Here is a 21,801-nt window from a genome sequence, read left to right on the forward strand (position 1 = left end):
AAAAATCAATGATTGATTAGTTATAGAGCATCATATGTGGATCAATATAAAATGTGTGGAAACCCAACAGCGTCGATAGAAATGCTCAACTGTTTTCAGATAACTCATCACTGGCATCAGTTGTTGTCATGAGTTGCATAAAGAGATATCATAGCAAATCCACCTGTAGCCTATGACTCGAAATTTGCATTAGAACAATCACAGTACTTCCATTTAGCCATTAAGGTGTTTCCTTAGCAAACATCACAGTTAATATAACCAATGATATACAGTCCCCACATGGGGGTTGTATATCATTAATATAACAACTACAGTTTGAGCTTTAGTGAAATCATTTTGGGTATGCATCTTTAAGAAATGTACTCACACAACCGTTTTGTATAGCTACATTGAGTCATTCTATGTTGTAAGGCATTGGGTATCTTAGACAGTAGTTGACACAGTAATTATGCATGCAGAGGATCATAGATATGTGATCTGGTTAGCTACTGGCTTTTTAAACAAGCCTCTTTTTCAATTTCAGAGACTAATTTACATTAAAACGGGGTTAACTTGTAGGTCTATTCTGGGTATTCTAAAAATGTGGTTGTGAAATGTAATTACAAATACAGGTGATGCATTGCTGTGTATATTGCTGTATATTCTGGATATTTGTGCATTGATCCATGAGCTAATTTCATCTTTACTTACCTAGACATCTGGGTTTTCTGAATTTCATTACACACAGTAAACACAATATTGGATAGCCAAGCCTAGTGCTATTTTACAAAAGTGGACTACAGCCATATTGTAAGGCATTTTTGGAGTATAGAGAAGATAAATCTTGATCTGATCAATGAAGATAGAATTTGCTAATTCTAAATAACCAGTATTAGTAAACAGCCTACAGTAGTTATAAACTTCAAGAACCTAAAACCTAGGAAAGATAATGTTACCATACAACTGCTATGAAATTACTAAATAAACTATTGAGAGAAGTTAGTAGTATACTTGTTCCTAAATTCTGATTGTTCAACTACCTAATTTCACTTTGTGATCAACAAGACTGGTGTAATAATAAAGCAGACCAAAATTTTAAATTGCCCCAACATTGATATTCTCACATAAAAATGTATTCAAAATATAATGCACCGTTGAACAGTATAGCTCACATCTGGTGCTACTAGAAATTTTAGTTCACTGTTACTAACTAACGGTTTTCATATGAGGCCATTTCACAAGTCTGTTACCAGGCAATGTTTTAGGAATTCCTTTACACATAACTGTAATATTTCAGATGTTGCAAGACTAATAGAAATGTACTGAAATGAACTATCATGGCAATTCGAAAACATTTTTGTCAATCAAGTAAGATTCACCAGTACTATCCATTGTTTGTACATCTGTCTATCGGTACTTTATACATAGCATTGCTGTATTGTGATCAATGAGTATTTACTCTCTAAGTTTATGTTTTAATTTTATTACAAAAAAACTTATTTTCATACTTTTTCTACTTGCGACATGACTTCAACTTTATGCCAAGCTTTTCAGACAGTTTTAAATAGTTTTTTGGTGTCACATGACCTTTCACTCCTTGTCTCGGTTTATGCTTGTACAAATGTAACTAGCCAATATTTTATCACAATTGAATACTTTTGCAGAATATAATTTGGAATTTCCTAACAGAAGATGTAGATCATCGTCTCGCAAAAAAGGTCGAGCTGGACAAAAACGGCGGAGTGGTAATCGTATGTTTGCATAGATATATTTTTTAAAATGTTAAGTAAACCATTGGAATTGTTGTTAGGAAACAGTCTAAAACAAATGGTGCTAAAACAAATAGTTAAACCAGGCAATCAATAATTAATCGTTTCATTATTCTTTTGCAGTTTTCTTTGAATAATAAACAAAATCGATTAGAGCTAGAAATCTCCCTTTTTGCTGTTATTGCTGATTGTAAATTTGGTTTACTGATTCATCTTTAATCAATAATCTGTTCGTCATACATCGATATATTTTTTCAGTTTTTTACAAATTTTCCCATAACATGAAAGTTCTTTCAATGATTACTAAAAACAAATTTTTGGAAAGCCTTGTTTGGTTATCTTGTTAAAACGCATTGATAAGACAAGAAAAAGCAGAATTTACAAAGTTTAGCTTTTAACTACCCAATCAGCAAGCAGTGGACTGTCTAAGAAAACAAGAGCTTACAACTCCCATATCACATAATTTTAGAAAGAAGTCCTCTGTGTTCTGGCTCAACATCTACCCGACACACATCAAGCAGGCGTGTGCGCAGAGGGAGGGTTACAAGAAAGGCAAATAGTAATCGAAGGACACGGAAAGGCAGTCAGACAGTTAAAGAAAATCGAAGTGTTACTTCATCTAGCAGCAGACGATCAGTCGCTAGCTCTGCTACTACAGCATCTAAACGTCAAGCTACATGGAGTCGTTGGAAAACTTATATCGACAGCATTCAGGCAACAAAATCTCCAATAACATCAACACATAGCTCATCGTATAGTGATTCTACAGATGTTGATGTTTATCGTCACAGTATAAAAACCGTCAGCATTCTAAAGCAATCTAATAGCGGGCCTACATGTGACATGCCTGTTAGGTTTCGGCTTCCCAATTCTTCACGAATTGTGTATCCGATAAAGTCGTATAAGCGAGGTAAGGAACTGGAGAGTGACTCATCGGAATATATGGACTACTGTTGACTCATAAGTTGTCTGCTCACTCAGTTTTGCACGCCTTCGCCAGTGCAGTTGTTTCTCGTGTGTGGCTAATGTGATTGTGCTATTGCTTTGATGTCAACGTTTTTATATATTTGTACTAATTTTGGTTTTACAAGTAAAATCAAAGAAGCTTAAGCAATAATGGTTGTTAATAGTTGGCAAGGAAATCTCTGCATATTTGTGTGAAACAGTTAGTTTTAGCTGTAGACAGCCAACAGTAAATAATAAACTGCATTGACCAGTTCTCTGCTGCCAGAAAGTACTTAAACATTTAAGATAAATAAAGGCATCACTGTCGGGCTGTTCTTGCAAAGTATTGCTATAAAACGAACAAATCTTTTTCTAATCAGTAAATTATATCGCTAGCAACAATTAAAAATGTATTTTAATTGACAATTTTATGCGAAAAGTATACTACCAAATGATCTGAGGTCACTTTTGAGGTTTATTAAAATAAATAGATGACAAGAGCAAAAGACATCTTTAGTTAAAGATGAATATTGGCTGTTTATGTTATAAATAAAATAATGCTCTCACTTTTATTACAAGGTAAACACAAAAATTACCAATTTAAAAACTTTCATTGTGGTAAGATGAAACTGGTCCTTACAATGCTAGAAATAGTATCCAGAAATTGGCTTGTCTAAAATTAATACGTACCTTCACCATGCTATTGCTATCCATTGCATATAATAGCATTGTATGTTCTGTATATAAACTTGATTGAATACGCAAAATTGTCCGAATTTCATTACATCCGGTAAAATTTATTGGATAGCAAAGTAATGCTACATAAATTTCACAAAAGTTGACTACAGCCATATTGTGAGGTTTTTGAGTAATAGAGAAGATAAATCCTAACTTAATCTGAGCAATGCAGATAGAATTTCATAATTCTAGACAGCCAGCATTAGGGACAGTAATTACAACCTTCTAGAATTTGATAAAAACTTAATCATATGATTGCTATGACTATATTAAATAAGTAACAAAAACCTTCCGTCCAACTGGTTTTTCAATAGCAGAAAATCATGTTGAAAACATTGTAAAATTAGAGTTTGTTTGGAGGTTTGGTAACTTTCTACATCCTAGAAAGTTTAGAACAATCTTCTAGAAGGTTGTAATTGTATAGACTCTGACAACTTGATAGACTTACAAGTAGCGGAAGCATAAAAAAGCTATTACAAAATATCAATGGTTCTTCGGAGGAAGACAATTTATATTGTGTTCTATAAAAAGCAGCCAGAATAAACAACATAGTAATAGAATTTCAAGTCTTTATGTTTCTAAAAAGATTATCTCTCGAGCAGTGCTTGTAATCTTAAGTTTTGGTAATTATTGCTGAATAAAAGAGCTAGCAACATAAATAAAAAATCCAAATTGTATTTCAAAAGTCGCTAGTATCTTTTAAAGCACTTTTTAAAAAAGCATGTAAATATCCTAAAACTAAGTCAAAGGTCAAGTTCCTTTACAACTGAGTAGAAAATGTATGAATTAATTCTGGAATAATGAAGAATAAACCAACAATTTTAAAACAAGCCATTCTTTATGAGTTCATGGTAAGGTGTTTATGAGGTGTTCCATCTAAGGTATTTTATATACTTCCAATAAACCTGAAGTGCATATACTTTTAATAAAAATTAGTGCAGTACCTAATGTAGACCCAGTTTGTAGCTATTGGGGCAGATGATGTGGACTGATACAAATAACCAATTATACAAATCCATAATTGTTCCTTGCTTCTGTATGCGTAGTCATTATATGTGTAGCCATTATTTAATCATATGTTGATGGTGGGGCCTGTTTTTTATTACAAACTCTCATGTACCTAGCTATTCTCTTTAACCTGGTTAAACTTGCCTGCCTTCTAAGATATAAATACCCCGCCTGTATGAATATGTTCATTCTTGTGCACAATACAAGACATACTGCAACCTTCAATGGATCTTTTTATGAATATCAACTAAATCGACTTCACCTGTATTGCACCAGCATACACATTGCGCCAGCATACACATTGCACCAGCACACACACTGCACCAGCAAACATAAGTGCACCAGCAAGCATCTTCAATTAACAGTTAGGCTGACAATTTCTCAGATTGCACCAGCATCTCAGATTGTACCAGCATCACAGTGCACTAGCAGGACAGTTGCATCTCTCTGGTCATTTTTACTTGTCAGGATCCAAAGGAAGTTGTATTTTTTCCTTACCAAAAAGCAGTAATAAATTAGGAGTTGCAATCTCTTTAAAACAGAAAGTTAGAGATCAGGCAACCCCTTTTAGACTACTAACTTAAATTCACTTCAAACAATGTACAGTATTAGAAAAGTGAACTTTTTACTACAAGCAATGATATACAGCCCCTGGGGGCTGTATATCATTATTACAAGCATGTCAGGCCATTTGACATAATACACATAAAAAAATACAATTATTCAATAACCTAAGATTTGGTTTAGATTTTTTGTTTCCTTAAAGCATTAATTTTTAACATCTGGCAGTTGCCTAGCTAGGCATGGCACAAGACTAGAACAATGCAATGCTAAACGTAAACTATAATGTGAAGTTGTCCACTCATTTTACTTCTAGAAGTTTGAGAAAATCTTTTTTAAACTTTCTATTACGCAGTTATAGATATAAAAATATCACAAATAATGCCAGGTGTCCTTGAGTGAAGTTATTATTTCAGGTTATAATGATTTCTTCAATAGATGAGCGTAAAAATAAACGACTGCATTTGGCTAGTAGCTCAAAATATTACTTCATATGAATGAAAATTACTCTTTATTTATTTATAAGGTCACGTGACGTAAATCTCTAAATTACACGAAAAATGGCCGAATGTTTTAGTATTCTCTAAATATTTCATTGTAAAGTTATTTCTCTGTTTTCCAAACGGTGGTTACATATGTGAGCACCACCATATCATGAAAGTAACGCTTTCGGACGCATATTCGTTCCTGAAGTTACCATTCGGTAAGAATTCTTATCCTTGTTGCGTTTCCTAATAAAAAGTGTTGCACACCAAACGCTGCAGCTCACTGTTTTCAGCTTGTGCACACTGAGCATATAATTAATTGTGACAAGCTGTCGCTTTGTAATGCTATGTTTTGCGATCTTTTAAATTTTTGTGTGAATTGCTAGACCATTGGTTGTGGACTGGAGAGATGTCAGACCAAACGTCCGTTTCGTTATACATGTACTGTTTTTTTATATAAATGATTTCCAGGTTGTACATATTTGGACAAATGTATCCAATGACATATTTTTTGTTTGTTACAAATGCAAACTATAGAATCACCAATCACAACAGCGCAGTATTTTTGTGAGATCGATGGCCAAGCTCCTACTGATTGATCAGATCCGTTTGCCGTGGTTGTCCATTTATAGGAGCAAGCTGTTTATTGTCGAGCCACATTTTTAGTTTAGACTGTTTGTTAGAATTTTTACTAGAGATTCGTTCTTTTACTGCAACATCGTTTATAGAAATAATGAGGAAATTCGTTTAATCTGCTACAAATTCTGGGAGATCATAATTTAGTTTTCGGTTAGTTCGACTGAGTTGTGTATTTCAAATATTAACTATTTAGAAAATCTAAAATGTTTTTGTTTTGCTAAGCGATAGCAACAGGAATAATGAACCAGGTAGGCTATACCTGCTCAATACCCAACCTGCTCAGGGTATGGAAACAACACTCTAGAAACGTATTGACAAAGTGAATGTCGAAGCCTTCTAGAACGATTGTTGATGAATTCAAACACAATCACTGGCATCACTAGTTATAAATATGTGCTCATTTGCCAATACCCCTTCGGTCTTTCTGTACACATATATATTCTGGGTCTAACACAGACCGTAAAACCATTCACTCCATAAAAAACTGCACTTCTTCAAGTCCACTTAGCTTCGTAAATTGAATGTTTTGTAGTATATACCTAAAACAGCCCTTGCGAGTTATTTTGATTTAGGTGAGGTCCTACTGATTTTTTACTTGACTTAGTGCTCTGCTCATCTCTCGATTTTATCCAGCTTTTGAGCTACTAACTCCTGAAGAGAATTTTTGCTCTTGCTTCTAGTTTGTAACACTAGTGAACAAATGTTAGACATACATGTAGATGTAAGGGCATATCAAAGCACTACATCTAAATGGCATGTTTGTTTTGAATAAGATGGTTAACTGATCGTTTCGCTGGTTATTTTATTAATGCTTTTATTTTCCTCCAAACATGTAGGCCTACTTTCAACCACGACTTGGGATGGTCTTAACATATCAAAATTTGAGCAAGTATTTGACTCACTTGGCATTCTAACAATTAGTGTTTGACAGTTCTTAAAAATTTGCAGTGTTATAACTCAGAATGTATATATGATGTTGCCCATCACTTAGTTTGATTTTATGGTGTTTCAATTATATTCAATAACTAGTGCTTTATATCTTTTTTTGTTTTATAATCATGGATTCCGAGAAGACTATCGCGATTTTTAGGTGGTTAAGAAGGGAAGAAAGCAATGCTTTCTCTAAAATTAAAGCTAGAAATTGTAGCAAAACTTGAGCAAACAGCTATGGATCAATCCTTTAGAAAGTCTATAAGGTGGTCTGGTCTAGCAGTTATTGTGAGGAAGAAAGTGGAAATGAAAATTTTAGATACGTTGATTGTTAAACAAATTATATGAAAAATCAAATATGAAAACAAGCGACAATAAATGATTGATGCTAATTTAAAGATCATGTCATCTGTATTCACCTCTCTTCCCTATGAACCATCTGCCTTTTGTATCATCAAAGCAGCACTGCTGTTTGCTTGCCTCTCAGTGTAAAGGTGAGGTGACCTTTGCATCTTCATTGTAAAAGTAAAGTAACTATAAATACTTATTTTTATTGTTTATAGCTTATTAAGCTTCTGCATAGTTGTGTATAATGCATTTGTTTTCATGTTATATTTTATTCCTAGAATTATTTACCATCAAGTTTTGAGCTGTGAAGTGAATTAAATGAAATATGGTGTCTTTTTATGGAAATATTTACTTTACAACGGTTTTGATATAGGTTTCACTGTACTTAATTTTATTACCGGCAGTCTAAAGTCGTTCTATAATGTGTTTTCATTTTAATTCATGCCTATTTTCGTTGAAACTTTCTAAGTACTATGGAATATCTCACAGTATTTATACATCAAACTTTGCATGAAAGTTAAATGTTAATGATATTTAATCTGTGTGTTACATAGTTTTAAAGTATCTGTGACTTCATAGTTTGAGATTGTCAAATGATTGTAATTATCTAAATACACATATTTTTAGTGAGTTGATAATAATAATAATATAATTAATAATAATAATCAGGACAGAAAATCTTTTCAATAAATGATTGTGTCTGTCACGGTTGGATGTTGGAAAAAACTCATAACGATAAAGAAACAACAAGGATAGGCATGGATAGCAATTGTTTAATAGTTGATGGTTATGGTATTAAATATAATCATGGCTAGGTTTAAGACCAAAAAACAGTTCTTAATGTCGTTATAATTTCTTCCTGAATGCATTCACTGTTTAAACCACGAAATACCTATTATAGCGGCAAATATTTAATAAGCATTATTACTGACATTTTAATGGTTCTCACTATGTTTGTGAAAACAAAAAAGTTATGAAAGCCAACTTATAGGTTTACTAATTTTTATCTAAAAAATCTACGCAATCTTCTGTGTGGAAAACTATACGATAACTAGTGCTAACATAGAAGAGTTTCTAACACTTACTGATCCTACATGCCGTGTCTATGTAAAATGCCGTATATATACACTAGTATATATAAGTTATTTTTACATCTATATTAATATAAGCTTTGTTAAGGCTGCTGGTGACTAAGTTTATTGAGCAAAGCATAAATTCACCAACATCCATAGGAATAATTATTGTATAATACGCTTTTAATTTGGATTGATGAGGATTTAATATCTGTTGATTTGTGAGTTGATGCTAATAATCACATGTTACGCAAACATGTCGTCTTTGTATGTGTACATCTAATGGAGCCAACACATCTGGTAAAAGCAAACTATAATTAGTGGACGCACATGAAATTCATCACGAAGGAAAGTTTCTTGTGGCGCATTCAAGTTTTCCAAGCTTTGCTTGCTATCATCATGGTAGTAACCTGATAAAACTATGTTAAAACAAGCTGTTTTGATCAGAAGTACAGGTAGCCGTGCTGACCTATAGCACACTTGCACCCATATTGCTTACAATCTCATCCTACACAAATTATGGGGAAGATTGGAGTCATTACACTCTGCCACTTCTGGGCCATAGTAATATAAACATTGTAAGCTGTGTAACTTAGATAAGTGTGTTACAGTGTTACTCAATCCACACATATGGGTTGAGCAAATTAGGGATGTTTTAACTTCTCATTGCTTTGTTAACCTTGAAAAAACATAATTGACTGCTGTGTGAATGTGTTCAAGGTGTGAACACCTTACAGTTACTGTACCTTATAGTTACAGTTCTGACCTTGTAGCTTGTATGCAAAAACATAGTATTTACATCTACTATCTCGAAAGGCCTTAGGCACACGTACTGGTATTCTAGTGGAGTCGGGCCTGCTATCCACTCAGTGTGTGCATTAGCTCTCTGACATTATTGTATGATTCAAAGTGCCTTATCAAGCTGTGAACTTGTACTCGAATGCCGCAATCAAAAAGCCAAATATCATTCATGCTGTTCATAAATTGAGATAAATTTGTAAATACTTATGCATACATAACTACCGGGTTTTGGCCCTTGTGCGAGCTGATTGTTATAACCCAGGTTTTCCTATTTATAAAATAGCATTATTCCACAGTTATAAAATTTATTAATTGCATTACTGGTGCTCTTTTTCAAATTTATTTATTTCAAGACATTGAGCCACGTGTCGCATCACAATGCCAATCAGTGCTCCTTATTACTAACAATGATATCTTAAACATACCAACGAGGAATGGCATTGCTTCACAATGTTTAGTAATTATTGAAGTAGACTTTAAACAGAAAACTGTGAGCTTTATTTCTAATAGATCTTACATGATTGTTTTTTATATGACCAGAACAGTCATTCTTAACTTCTTTTATGTCATTGTACATTCACAAGCGATAGTTAATTGAGTTTTTTGTACAAATAGCGTATATCACTTTGTATAAAGTGAGCTTCACAGGCTGGTGTTTCATTGAGTTGACGCGCTAATATCAAACACCTCACCTTGTAAGGCTATCTTCTTGCTAAGGTTCCATCATAATGATTTACAAGAAATTGCTATTTGTTAATAATACCTGCCTTTTTTATTTTGGGCCTGTAAAGTTGTACTTTTAAGGTTATTTTAAACAAAGTTTATCAGATGTAAAAAAATTCCGAAATTGCAGTCTCATCATTTTTCACAATTTTTCAAAGCAAGTAATACGTTCCCTCGAAATTAGACAATGAAAAGCAATCGATGCAAAGAAAGGTATTCTCATCAAACACCGACCTGCATGGCATTGCTAAACAGGATATTTGATACATTAGTTTGTGTAGCCACTACCTACATGTAAGAGAAACCCGAACTCAAATAGGCTGTACTAAACTTCAAGGTAGAATATTAATCAGTCATTGACACTTGAAGCAATAGGGTTTATAAAAATTGTTTGACCAGTAACAGCTGAGTTAATCATTTTTATAAAGATGAGAAACTTCTTAGCTAAGAGGGAAATAGTGGGAAATACTATGCAAAATACTTGGAACAAATTTTCAGTGTAAAAATTGTTTGTAATTTGGATGATAGAAAGCAGTTTATACAGACATGGCACAAAGTTATTCAATATCCTAGTAGTCAATCCTTGACCTACTATCATCTCTATGTACACATTTTCTGACTGATGACATAAAATTTGAGCCAATCTTTTCCCGACATACGACATCATTTTCATCTTAAGATCCTTACAAGATTGTAAAAGTAAAAAGGATGATGACAATGAAATAAGATGCAAAAATAATAGTGAGTATAAAAATTAAGTTTGTTTAAAATATATCGGTGTAAGTTAGAGCAAGTTATATGACATACACCCTAACATACATACCCAGTATAAAGCTGTCTGATATAATGGGGGGCTGAATATAATGCAGTCAGAGGAAATAGAGGTTGAAAAATATTTAAAAAACATGGTCAAGAAAAGAGAAGTTAGAGGTTCTTGATAATGTTAAAAACTGGGGAGAAACAGACAAATGTCTAGAGGATTAGGAATCGATGAATATATTCTTTGAGGCTGAATTTAAAGTTGAAGAAAAAGCAAGGAAAGCACCAACTCAGTTTGATGAAAGTAAAGGGTTACACAGAAAATAGGTAAAGCAAACGTAAAATAGACTTGCCACTTGACAAAGCCATGCTCTATTGACCCATGGTATTGTGGTCCTTGAGCTTTTGAGATTAGCTATTTTCAATGTCACGGGTTTTATGGGATTGTGCAATCTTGTACGGTTATTGTAATTCACAAAAAGTGCTAATCCGCTGGTTTACCTTAAATGCATATATGTTGTCAGACTCGGATATTATTTGCTATGTTGGTAGGTACTAGTTTGGGACTTGTGGAGAGGCAATACCGCCATCTTGCTTATCGATACCACGTTAAGGGCTCTCTCAAGGTAACTGCAATCTTTTCTTCGTATTACACTGTCAACTGACTTTTATAAGACTTTGTAAATTTATATTGGGTGCAGCAAAAATGCTAGTAAAGAACGTAGCTGTTCTTTTGTAAAACAAACAAGCGTTTTTCTTTTGAAAAACTTTTTCAACTTAGTTTCAGCAATATAACTGAATTGGAAAAACTAAATTAAGCAACATAAGCTAAGTAAATATGCCAGTTCAAGGTTAAAGAAATGCAGTGAGCAGTTTTGGCCGCAGTTGTGGCAAACAGTATGTTTAATGAGATAGCATGTGACTATCGGATGAAGTGCTAGATTTGAAATGAAAATCAGGTATTGGTTTACTAACGATAAACTGACAAGGTCATTCAACACATTTGTTGTATCACTCAGTAGTTGTTAAAAGTAGTTGTATCACTCAGTAGTTGTATCACTCAGTAGTTGTATCACTCAGTAGTTGTATCACTCAGTAGTTGTATCACTCAGTAGTTGTATCACTCAGTAGTTGTATCACTCAGTAGTTGTATCACTCAGTAGTTGTATCACTCAGTAGTTGTATCACTCAGTAGTTGTATCACTCAGTAGTTGTATCACTCAGTAGTTGTATCACTCAGTAGTTGTATCACTCAGTAGTTGTATCACTCAGTAGTTGTATCACTCAGTAGTTGTATCACTCAGTAGTTGTATCACTCAGTAGTTGTTAAAAGTGAACTTGCACAAAATTTTGGTAGATTTTATTAAAAATTATCGAAATTTTTCTATCATTTCTGATTGCTTTTTTGATGTTTGAAGTGATCTGGCGGCCAGGATGTTTCAATTTTAAAATTCACAAAATTTGATTGCAGTTAAAGAGATTGTTTTTGATGTTTGAGCTGATCTGACTACCAAAATGTTTGAAGATAGAAGTCGACAAAACTTGATCACGGTTAAAACGCTCAGATCAAGTAAAAGTGTGATTATGATGTTTATAATTGCAAAGCCACTGACAGAATAGAGACGCGTAATTCTGCAATTTGAATGCAATAGCTTAATATCAACTACATGTATATCAATGATAGCAACTAGGAATGGCTTTCGCACTTTTTTTTCGAGCATTTCAACCGTAATTAAGTTTTGTCGATTTTAATCTTGAAAAGTTCTGGCAGTCAGATCAGCTCAAACATCAAAACAATCTCAAAGGATAACATTTTGAGTAAGCTCATTTTAAAACTGACTGATATTTGGGTAACTGGCATATTTGACCTGAATTTTAATTGTCGCTACATTCCTATCTATTGTCATCCGCTAACTCTTTACATTAGCAAGCAGTGTTGAAATTATATTCATCAATGCAGGTGTTAGGTTTCATGCAAAGGGTTTTTGTTACCTGTTAATAATCTAACAAAAAATGATCATAGACAAAGACAGCAAGGTCGTTTGCCCATCAGGGTTGGCTTGGTTTAAACCGAGTGGTTTAAACCCAGTTTAAACCAGCCCGAAAAAACTGGTTTTTTTGGTTTTTTTCATTATTTTTTGTGACAAACATAATATTTTAAGCTCCTAGTGGTTCATGTGCGGTAGAAATGCATTTATATGTAATTATCAGCTGTGGAAGTTTATTTAGGACACAGTAGTAAATTGATGGCAGAGCTCAAGTTGAAACTACATGAAATCCAAGCACAACAATGAATTAGTGAGTTTCAATTTCAATTGGTTTTATCAAGTGATATGATGATCTCTTTACTGATGAAATATAAAAACCATGTGAAATATACTAATCCCATCATTGTCTCTAATAAAGAATGAATACTTTCTCAAGTCTGGCCAGTGAGAAAGGATTACTTATAATTAGAAATTAAAACAATAAAATCCTTTTGGGCCAAAGCTTCAAGTTTGCAAACTAGTATTTCATTTATTGGGCACAAGCCAAAGTCGTTGGATTGTTAGAATTCAATTTATCAAGTTTGTTGTGTTTTGAAAAGTTTTGAAAGGCAAAGGTTTTAAGGCAAAACGTAATAGGTGTGCTGTCGTAACGCGAGGTCACGCGGATAGGCTTAAAGCTCACGTAGCAAAATGTCAAGCTAAAAACACCAATTTAGACAGTGATGCTAATATTCAGGAGTCATCTGCCACTGTTCCAAACACTAGCAATGCATCTGCATTATGCTATGCTCTACACTACCACACGACTAATCACTGGGATTAAAGTTCCTACTTATACATAGAGCTCTATGTAAAATATTCACTTTATGTGATAAGATTTCTGCTCTGTATTTAATCGATTATGTTTGATTTAAGACTCATTCTGAAATTTTCATGTTTTCTCTCTTTTTTCCCATAACAACTCCCACAGTACCATCTATAGCAGATGATTCCACATATGTGTTCAATACTCAATCATGCAGCTATAGTAAGTGATGTGAATTAGACTTAAAATTGCAAAAACCTTGGTAAAATTATATAAACAATAAAAGCCGGTTTAACCATAAAAACCAGTTTAAACTATAAAAAACCGGTATAAACCAAAAAACCTGGTTTTTTCATAAAAACCGTGGTTTTGTCCAACCCTGCTGCTCATTGTTCCATCCGCACCACTTAATTTATTTGTTTTTTCCACAGAATTTTCTCTTGTCTGTTTTTCAGATGTCAAGTTGGATGATTATTAGATTGGTTTGTACAAGAGTTGATATAAGTTCAGTGTTCTTTGCTAAAATGTAGTATCACAATTACATACAAAACATAAAATTAAGAGTTATCATCTCTTTCATTTTAACGCCCATCAAAAAAGAACAGATAACTCATATCATATTTTCTTTTAGTTCATTGGAGTTGAATCAGCGCCTCTCCGAACCACATTCAAATGATTGGTCAATTTGAATGTTTATTGAATGAATTGGTTTTTCCTTTTGAACGATAGAGCTAGTTTTAAATGCATCAAAGCAATGCATCAACTACCATCTTTGATGGTAGTTTTCTTCCCAAAATTATTGAATTGATGTATAAAAATGTTTCTATCACATCTGTCAGAGAAGAAAGTTTATGGTTACCAGTTACTAATTCAACCATGAGGGGAATCAACACCTCATCAGTTTATTATCTTCAAGTTTGAAATAATATATGTTCTGGGTTTCAGCTTAGAGACACAATTTTGCATTGCAAAATAGATTCTCAGAAAATCTATAGAGGAAATCTATTTTACTATTTTAGCTTTCGTTTTATTTTAGAAACTACAACAGGTGTTCTGCGCATACACACGAATAGTTACTCCAGACAGCTCAGACGAGGTTGTTATGGACATGGTGGGTATTATTGGACTACAGCTGTAGGCGCTTCTACAGCGTTAACTCTTTCGCTACCGAATTTATTTCTAGCTCTGCCCAAATATTTTTTTCTATTCACACAAATGTTGACATAACGTCACTAATTTTGTAATGACTTGAAAAAGAATGAAGATATCCACTTAATTTAAAAAACAAGTTGTTAAAAAGAAGATACTTTATTGAAAAAATCTTAAATTAACTTAATTTAAAAACGGTAAAAAACTTTACGAACTTCACCAACAATATTTTGCCAGCAGTTTTGATAGTCGTATTTTGACTGTCGCCATAATATTTGGTTACTATTATAGTTTTTCACATGAAATACATGCACTAGAAGAGTCAGAATCACTCGATATAGAGTTATTGGAGTCCCAATGGCTAAGAATGTTAGAACCTTCTGCAGATTAAATGAGTGCAGTAATATTTTTTGTCCGTGCTTTTTCCGCGGTGAACTTTCTGTTTGATAATCAGTGAGCCGCCAGTGAGAGGGTTGCTACTTAGTCTATATTGTTAGCAACAAGCTTGTTTTCATGGAGACCAGATCTTATTGGTATATCTGAAGCGAAGGCTGAGTAATTATAAATAAACTAATGCTTCCTGCCTCAAAGATAAGATAACTCTAGCCGATACATCCGCTAGGATACATCGGCTTGCGGTAGTGAAAGAGTTAATAATGCATTCCAGGAACGTTTACGTTATAGAGATTTTACGTTATACGAACAGTAAAATACATGTAAATTAACTAATCTTTTCCAAGATCTTTCAAAACTCCCTCCTTTGGTCATACAAAAAGGAAAAACTAGACTTAATTGTTTAATTTGTGGGCTGTACTGGAACTGCAGTATTATTGGTTTGCATCGTCAACTTTTCTCCTTTTTTTGATCAATTTCACTGGTTTTATAGACCATGATTGCAGTAATTTTACAACAAGTTGATGAGAAGCACACATCGTCGTACACAGTCGAGAGCACACAGTCGATGTTCATTTACAACGATTTGCTTATTTGTTCTAGGCAGCAAAGTCTATTCTGCAAAGTAAAACTAATAACAAATATTTTATATGTCTACAAAAAAGCAAAACACAAGATATTTTTACTTTGAAAAAAGCGGTTTTACCTGTTGACCATCTATCTGTACCCAGGGGTCAAGGTTAGAATAAAAGATAGCTTTCGACAATACTTCCAACTCGTAAAATTCAGATTGGTAGAACGACGCTGTAACACCCGCACTAATTGATCACCTTCAAGTATTTATTAACAACTATGCAGCTACATATTCTCTGTTTTGTCGACATATCTGACAATCTATCACTACAAACTAGACTGTCATAGAAGTTGTTAATACGATAGATATAATGCTATATGCGGATCGTTTTTTTCTCACGCAAGTGTGGCGAGATATGTTACCATTTAAATAGAATTTGGGAACTTGCCCCGACTTGACACTCTACGTTATACGGGTTTTTTTTACGTAGTATGAAACAATAACTTCACATAAATTCTTTACATGAATATTTGAAGTTTGTGTTATAGGAGGGTCTGCTATACATACATACATACATACATACATACATACATACATACATACATACATACATACATACATACATCATTGCTTGTTCTCCTAAACCCTCACACTGTTGCACCTTACCTAAAAAAATGAGAGTTTGCTTATTGTCCTCTCAATCCCTTTTTCTGTCTTGCCTGGCTAGAATTTACTTACCTAGAGAAGGTGCGAGCTCCATTCATTTGCCGTGGAATTTTAATGGGGCAAAGAATTTTCATGCTCTACTATCAAGTAAAATATTGTACAAATGAAGGAAGTGATATCTACCTCATGTTTGCTCCTAGCTAATGCTTACTTGTAGCATTAGAGTAGCATTAAAGTACTTCTCTTAAGTCTATCTTGTAGGAGACAATGAAGGACTTATTCAAAAACATATTTGGATCCGGTACAAGAGGTGAGCTACCTTCATGTTATATGATGACCTTGGTACATTGAGTCTTTCGTCTTACAGTGGATGCAGTAGTAGTTTTAATGTTATGTCATGTTTTTTTGTAAGTCATGCATGATGTTATCATTTTCTACAGACAGCGTTGGCTTGGATGTAGAGGATGTGGAGGACAGTCTCTCTGACAGCGACTATTCTTATGGTAGGCCTTGTATTTACTTGTGATTGGCTAAATAATAGAATTAGCTGTAGGTGCGAGTCTAATGTGATATCCATGTTGCTCTTCAGTAAAAATAAACGAGTTTAGCTAAAAAATATAACATAAAATTACATGAAATAAAACGTTTTAAAATATGTCTTACTGTGAGATGTAAGAATTGTTACATGATAGATATTTCATCATTAGCAATATATAGCAAACTATTTTTTCCACAACATTCTAGTAGAGAAGTAATCTTCTCTTTCTCTCTCGAATCGAAACAAAATATATTTAGGAGTCACCATAGAATGTTTCTAGATAGTTTTGACACCTCATATCTACTGTTGAAATTAGCTACTTCGTAACAGAGGATTGAAATGTTGTGGGATTACACTCATTTTATAAAGCAAAATATTGTGTTCAAGATTTGTTGTAAACCGATTTCAAGGGCCTATATATGTGTGGACCCTTATGGACCTCGGGCAAAGAGTAGAGATTCCTATCTACAAACTTTACTATAATAATAGTCATATCCATCCTTCAGTTTGTCTAAAACCACTCGTTTAGAAGAAGATTACACTGCAAAGGAATTGAACTCCTAAAACCAGATTTGCAGCCAAGTATACTGCCAACTGGACCGCTGTACAGCGTAGCAGAATAATTGATAATCTCTCACGGCGCAAGTGGCTGCCAGTGTACTAGTCTATTGGTCTGTCTGAAGCCAAGGTTTTAGGTTTGGGAAAAAGATTGCATCCTACAGGATCCGTACTCACGACGTGCGGCTTGGTAGATGAACTCTACCACCCGCACCATTAGACTACCTTCTAGCCTTCCCAATAATTGTGCATATAGCTATTCTCTATGCAATAAAATGTAACATTACAATGTACTATCTGCAGTACGTACCGTAAGGAGTTCTTACCTTCGAAACAGACGTATAACATACTAGAAATTCCACTGTCATACAGCCCACAACCAAAGTGATAATGGAAAAAAGAAAGGGGACTGTCGATTGTTGAAAAAGTAGTTCTCAGCAGGAATTGACAGAGTATAGTGTAAATGAGACTTGTTTGAGATGATATAAAATAAATTTGAGGGAGCACGACTCTAAAAAGGTGCAACTAACAGTTTATTTTGGAGGTAATGTTGAGTTGAAACCAGGTATACAAGTAATTGGTTAATTGTTGATATTACAATATCTGTTATAAGTAGGTTATACAGTATCTGTTAAATGTCGCGCAGTCTAATCTCCTCTCTTTTGCGTTGTAACATTTTGTCATTGATAGCTAATCGAGTGATGCGCTCCCTAGCGAAGTTGTTAACAAGTAAGTCATTGATGTTTCGAACTCGAGAGAGAGCAACAAACGATATTCCAGCGGTCATTCTGTGGTGACCTATATCAATGACAGCTTTAGCCGTGGTAGGACCTTGACTCTTGTGTATTGTCAAACCCCATGCTAGATCGAGAGAAATGCCTCGTCATAAAGGGGCATTGTAGTTCGGCCCTAGCTTGTACATAAGTTGTAAAGAATTTCGGCTAACGTTTTAAATAGTTCAATGAAACCTTCGGTGATTGGACAAAACAAACATAGGCTGATAAACTGTGTACCACAATTTCTTACCTGTAAATCGGTCTACGCTTCAAACGGTCTACGTTTATTACAGAAGCCTTCGAATAAATTCGGTTACAAGTAAACAAGGCCATAGACTGGTGAAATTAGCAAGGTTTTCTCGTGAAATGCGCACTGCTAAGTAGTTCTACTATCTGTCGCACAGCTTTATTGACGTTTCAATTTTCGGTCTTAACTTTTATTAAACCGAGCTTTTCAAGCGTTTTGTGACAATTTTCGTCCAAATAAATCTGTCTATTTGTGTATAATCCGATCAGATGGGTAAGTTTTAAGATAATAACGACGGTTTACAAAGACTTGGTAACATATTTAAATAGGTTTGTATGTGTTTTGTATCGTTATTATACTTTAATGACTCTACAAAACGATGGTTAAATTTGTTGATGAAATTTTGATACAAGGGTTCGTCTCATTGTTGACGAATAATTTTCGGGAATTGTGTGCACATGTGCATTTATCATAAATCTCCCAACCAATCGCTTCGTTCTGTTTGGTCGTGGGAAAAGTTGAGTTTAACTTAAATGAATTTAGCTTACTAAACACATACGTAAAGCTAAGTTTTACTATGTATTTTGCTAAACTATACTTCCACTTTGTCATCGGCAAAAATATTATTACCTATCTGTTTCTGGTTTCGTTTTCACTATAGCTTAAAGTGAATAACACTGAAGTGAAAGCGAGAAAGAGAGTGATCATCGTATCTCTTTCAAGTGTTGTGAGAGGGATATCGGTGATTAGCGCATCGTCATTTTCATTATTTCAACGTATTTAGCACACCAACTGCCAAATTTCAATTTTGAGAGAAATTTTTGGTGATATCGTATGACGAAAAAAATCTCTCATGGCGAGGACGAAAAAACATTGTTTGTGACATCGTAAGGCGAAAAAAATCATATTACAATTCTATTCCGGGTCACACTGTATTTAGTCTAGATATAACTCATGTAACAACTGAGGACAATTTGTGATGCGGTCAGTTACAGTGGTGAAAGTTCTTTGTGTTCGCTGTTTTGTTTTAATATTTACTAATAACAGAATTCCTTTTGATTTATATGACAGTTTGCTGCATTGTTACATCCTTTATATCCATATTTGCATTAATCTCAAAACATGTTTCGAAATCATTTTCAACATCTTTGTAATCCTATAAAACTGATAGATCCTTTTGTATTTTTATGGCATTAAAATTTTTGAAGTATGTGTTGGTGTCAGATAGAAGTCACTAAACCTGTATATTCAACAGTATTATTTATGTGTTAGTTGTGCTCTTTTACGGTAAAAATTCCTTTTGATGATTAGCTCTAAAAGTTGAAGAATTAAACGTCACTCTTGATTGACCTTCACCTATCTTTGAGGCTGAGCATCAGCAATTGTTTAGCAGTTATTTATATAAAGGAATCAGCTTTTGCTGGGTAAAACTTGGAGTAAGTCTCGTGATTAATGATGAATATAGGCATAGTTAGACTAAGCATTACTGTCGAATATTTAATGTCTTAATAAAATTAAAACTCATTGACACATAATTTCATTTGGTTTATCAACAGATTCCATCGACATATATTTGTATGGTGATGTTGCCTGCCCTGCCAATTGCAATTCCTACTGCTTATCTCTCTGTATCAATGCACTGGCAAAGTTTTTAACCAACATATACCACTCATCTGTATGGATGAAAACAATGTCTTAACTCAAGTGTAACTAATAACTGTGATGTGAAGTCAGTAAGGAGGCATTATATTCCGATATATACCTTTATACGAATGCTTGGCTAGTGTATGTTTATGCTACCTGCGCATACATTTCCGTTTGCAGATGAGTATGATGCTGACCTTAGAATTCTCAAAGTAAGTTCTGTATTTATAATATTAGTGCGACTTTTGTTTTGTTCTTCATCTGTCATCAGCCGGTCTGCCAGTTCAATATGATCCTATCATCAAAAGAAAGATACACTAGTTTGTTTAGTTAATTTGCTAGCAGCAATAACTTTGATACAATTGTGTGGTATGTTTATCAACGTTTGCTGAAGTAACAGTTTGGAAGGTTTTTGAGCTCTTCATGGTTTAAGCGTTTCTACAGCAGCAGAAGAACGAGGCAGTGGCGACCTCATGGGCAATGGCAAAAGAGCTTATCGGTGAAGAAGAAAAAGAGAAGAGAAAGGCTGAGAAACGAAGAGCAAAAAAGAAGGTAAGTTTTTGTTAACAAACGCAACGTGTTGGCAAAGACACAAGCTGTAAGTGAGGCAGCGTGTGTCACACGGGTTGGTAAAGACACAAGCTGTACGTGAGGCAGCGTGTGTCACACGGGTTGGTAAAGACACAAGCTGTAAGTGAGGCAACGTGTGTCACACGGGTTGGTAAAGACACAAGCTGTACGTGAGGCAGCGTGTGTCACACGGGTTGGTAAAGACACAAGCTGTACGTGAGGCAGCGTGTGTCACACGGGTTGGTAAAGACACAAGCTGTAAGTGAGGCAGCGTGTGTCACACGGGTTGGTAAAGACACAAGCTGTAAGTGAGGCAACGTGTGTCACACGGGTTGGTAAAGACACAAGCTGTAAGTGAGGCAGCGTGTGTCACACGGGTTGGTAAAGACACAAGCTGTAAGTGAGTCAGCGTGTGTCACACAGGTTGGTAAAGACACAAGCTGTAAGTGAGTCAGCGTGTGTCACACGGGTTGGTAAAGACACAAGCTGTAAGTGAGGCAACGTGTGTCACACGGGGTGGTAAAGACACAAGCTGTAAGTGAGGCAACGTGTGTCACATGGGTTGGTAAAGACACAAGCTGTAAGTGAGGCAGCGTGTGTCACACGGGTTGGTAAAGACACAAGCTGTAAGTGAGGCAACGTGTGTCACACGGGTTGGTAAAGACACAAGCTGTAAGTGAGGCAGCGTGTGTCACACGGGTTGGTAAAGACACAAGCTGTACGTGAGGCAACGTGTGTCACACGGGTTGGTAAAGACACAAGCTGTACGTGAGGCAGCGTGTGTCACACAGCGATGAAAAGATGAAAATAACAAGAATATAATAATAATAATAGATGAGACTAAACCTCACTGGTTGCAGCATTTATAAGCTTTTATAAGCTTGAGCTGTCAAAGCTTTTCTACAATGGAATAGTTCAGTATGCTGAGTAAGTTTTTAATCTTTGCATTAAATTAGTTAAAAGTCTCTGCTTTTGAATTACATGTAGTTGAAATTGTGCATAAACTTAGTCTTTTCGAGTTTATCGCTGTTTCTTAAAGGCATTGGTTGTGAAAAGAAGACGACTACTGTATAGATTTCTTGTACTGTACAAAATACAGTAGTGGCTAGTAAGTGAAAATGAAACCCAACTAGTA

The 21,801-nt window shown here is 34.6% G+C and overlaps 1 protein-coding gene across 2 annotated transcripts in view; it reads left to right on the forward strand.

Annotated features, from left to right (window-relative positions):
* Positions 1–5,553: 5,553 nt before the first annotated feature.
* Positions 5,554–21,801, forward strand: part of LOC137393273 (uncharacterized) — a 31,680-nt gene continuing 15,432 nt past the window's right edge. Inside the window, exons 1-7 of one of the 2 annotated variants that reach the window (XM_068079753.1) lie at positions 5,554–5,703; positions 11,311–11,384; positions 14,588–14,662; positions 16,595–16,643; positions 16,774–16,836; positions 20,277–20,308; positions 20,541–20,648. In XM_068079753.1, the coding sequence (XP_067935854.1) occupies positions 5,655–5,703; positions 11,311–11,384; positions 14,588–14,662; positions 16,595–16,643; positions 16,774–16,836; positions 20,277–20,308; positions 20,541–20,648 (450 nt within the window). In that variant the 5' untranslated portion in view covers positions 5,554–5,654. The remainder of the gene's footprint in view (positions 5,704–11,310; positions 11,385–14,587; positions 14,663–16,594; positions 16,644–16,773; positions 16,837–20,276; positions 20,309–20,540; positions 20,649–21,801) is intronic. The other variant, XM_068079754.1, reaches the window with a different exon arrangement.

Source organism: Watersipora subatra, chromosome 4, assembly GCF_963576615.1.
Source record: "Watersipora subatra chromosome 4, tzWatSuba1.1, whole genome shotgun sequence".
Taxonomy (NCBI): domain Eukaryota; kingdom Metazoa; phylum Bryozoa; class Gymnolaemata; order Cheilostomatida; family Watersiporidae; genus Watersipora; species Watersipora subatra.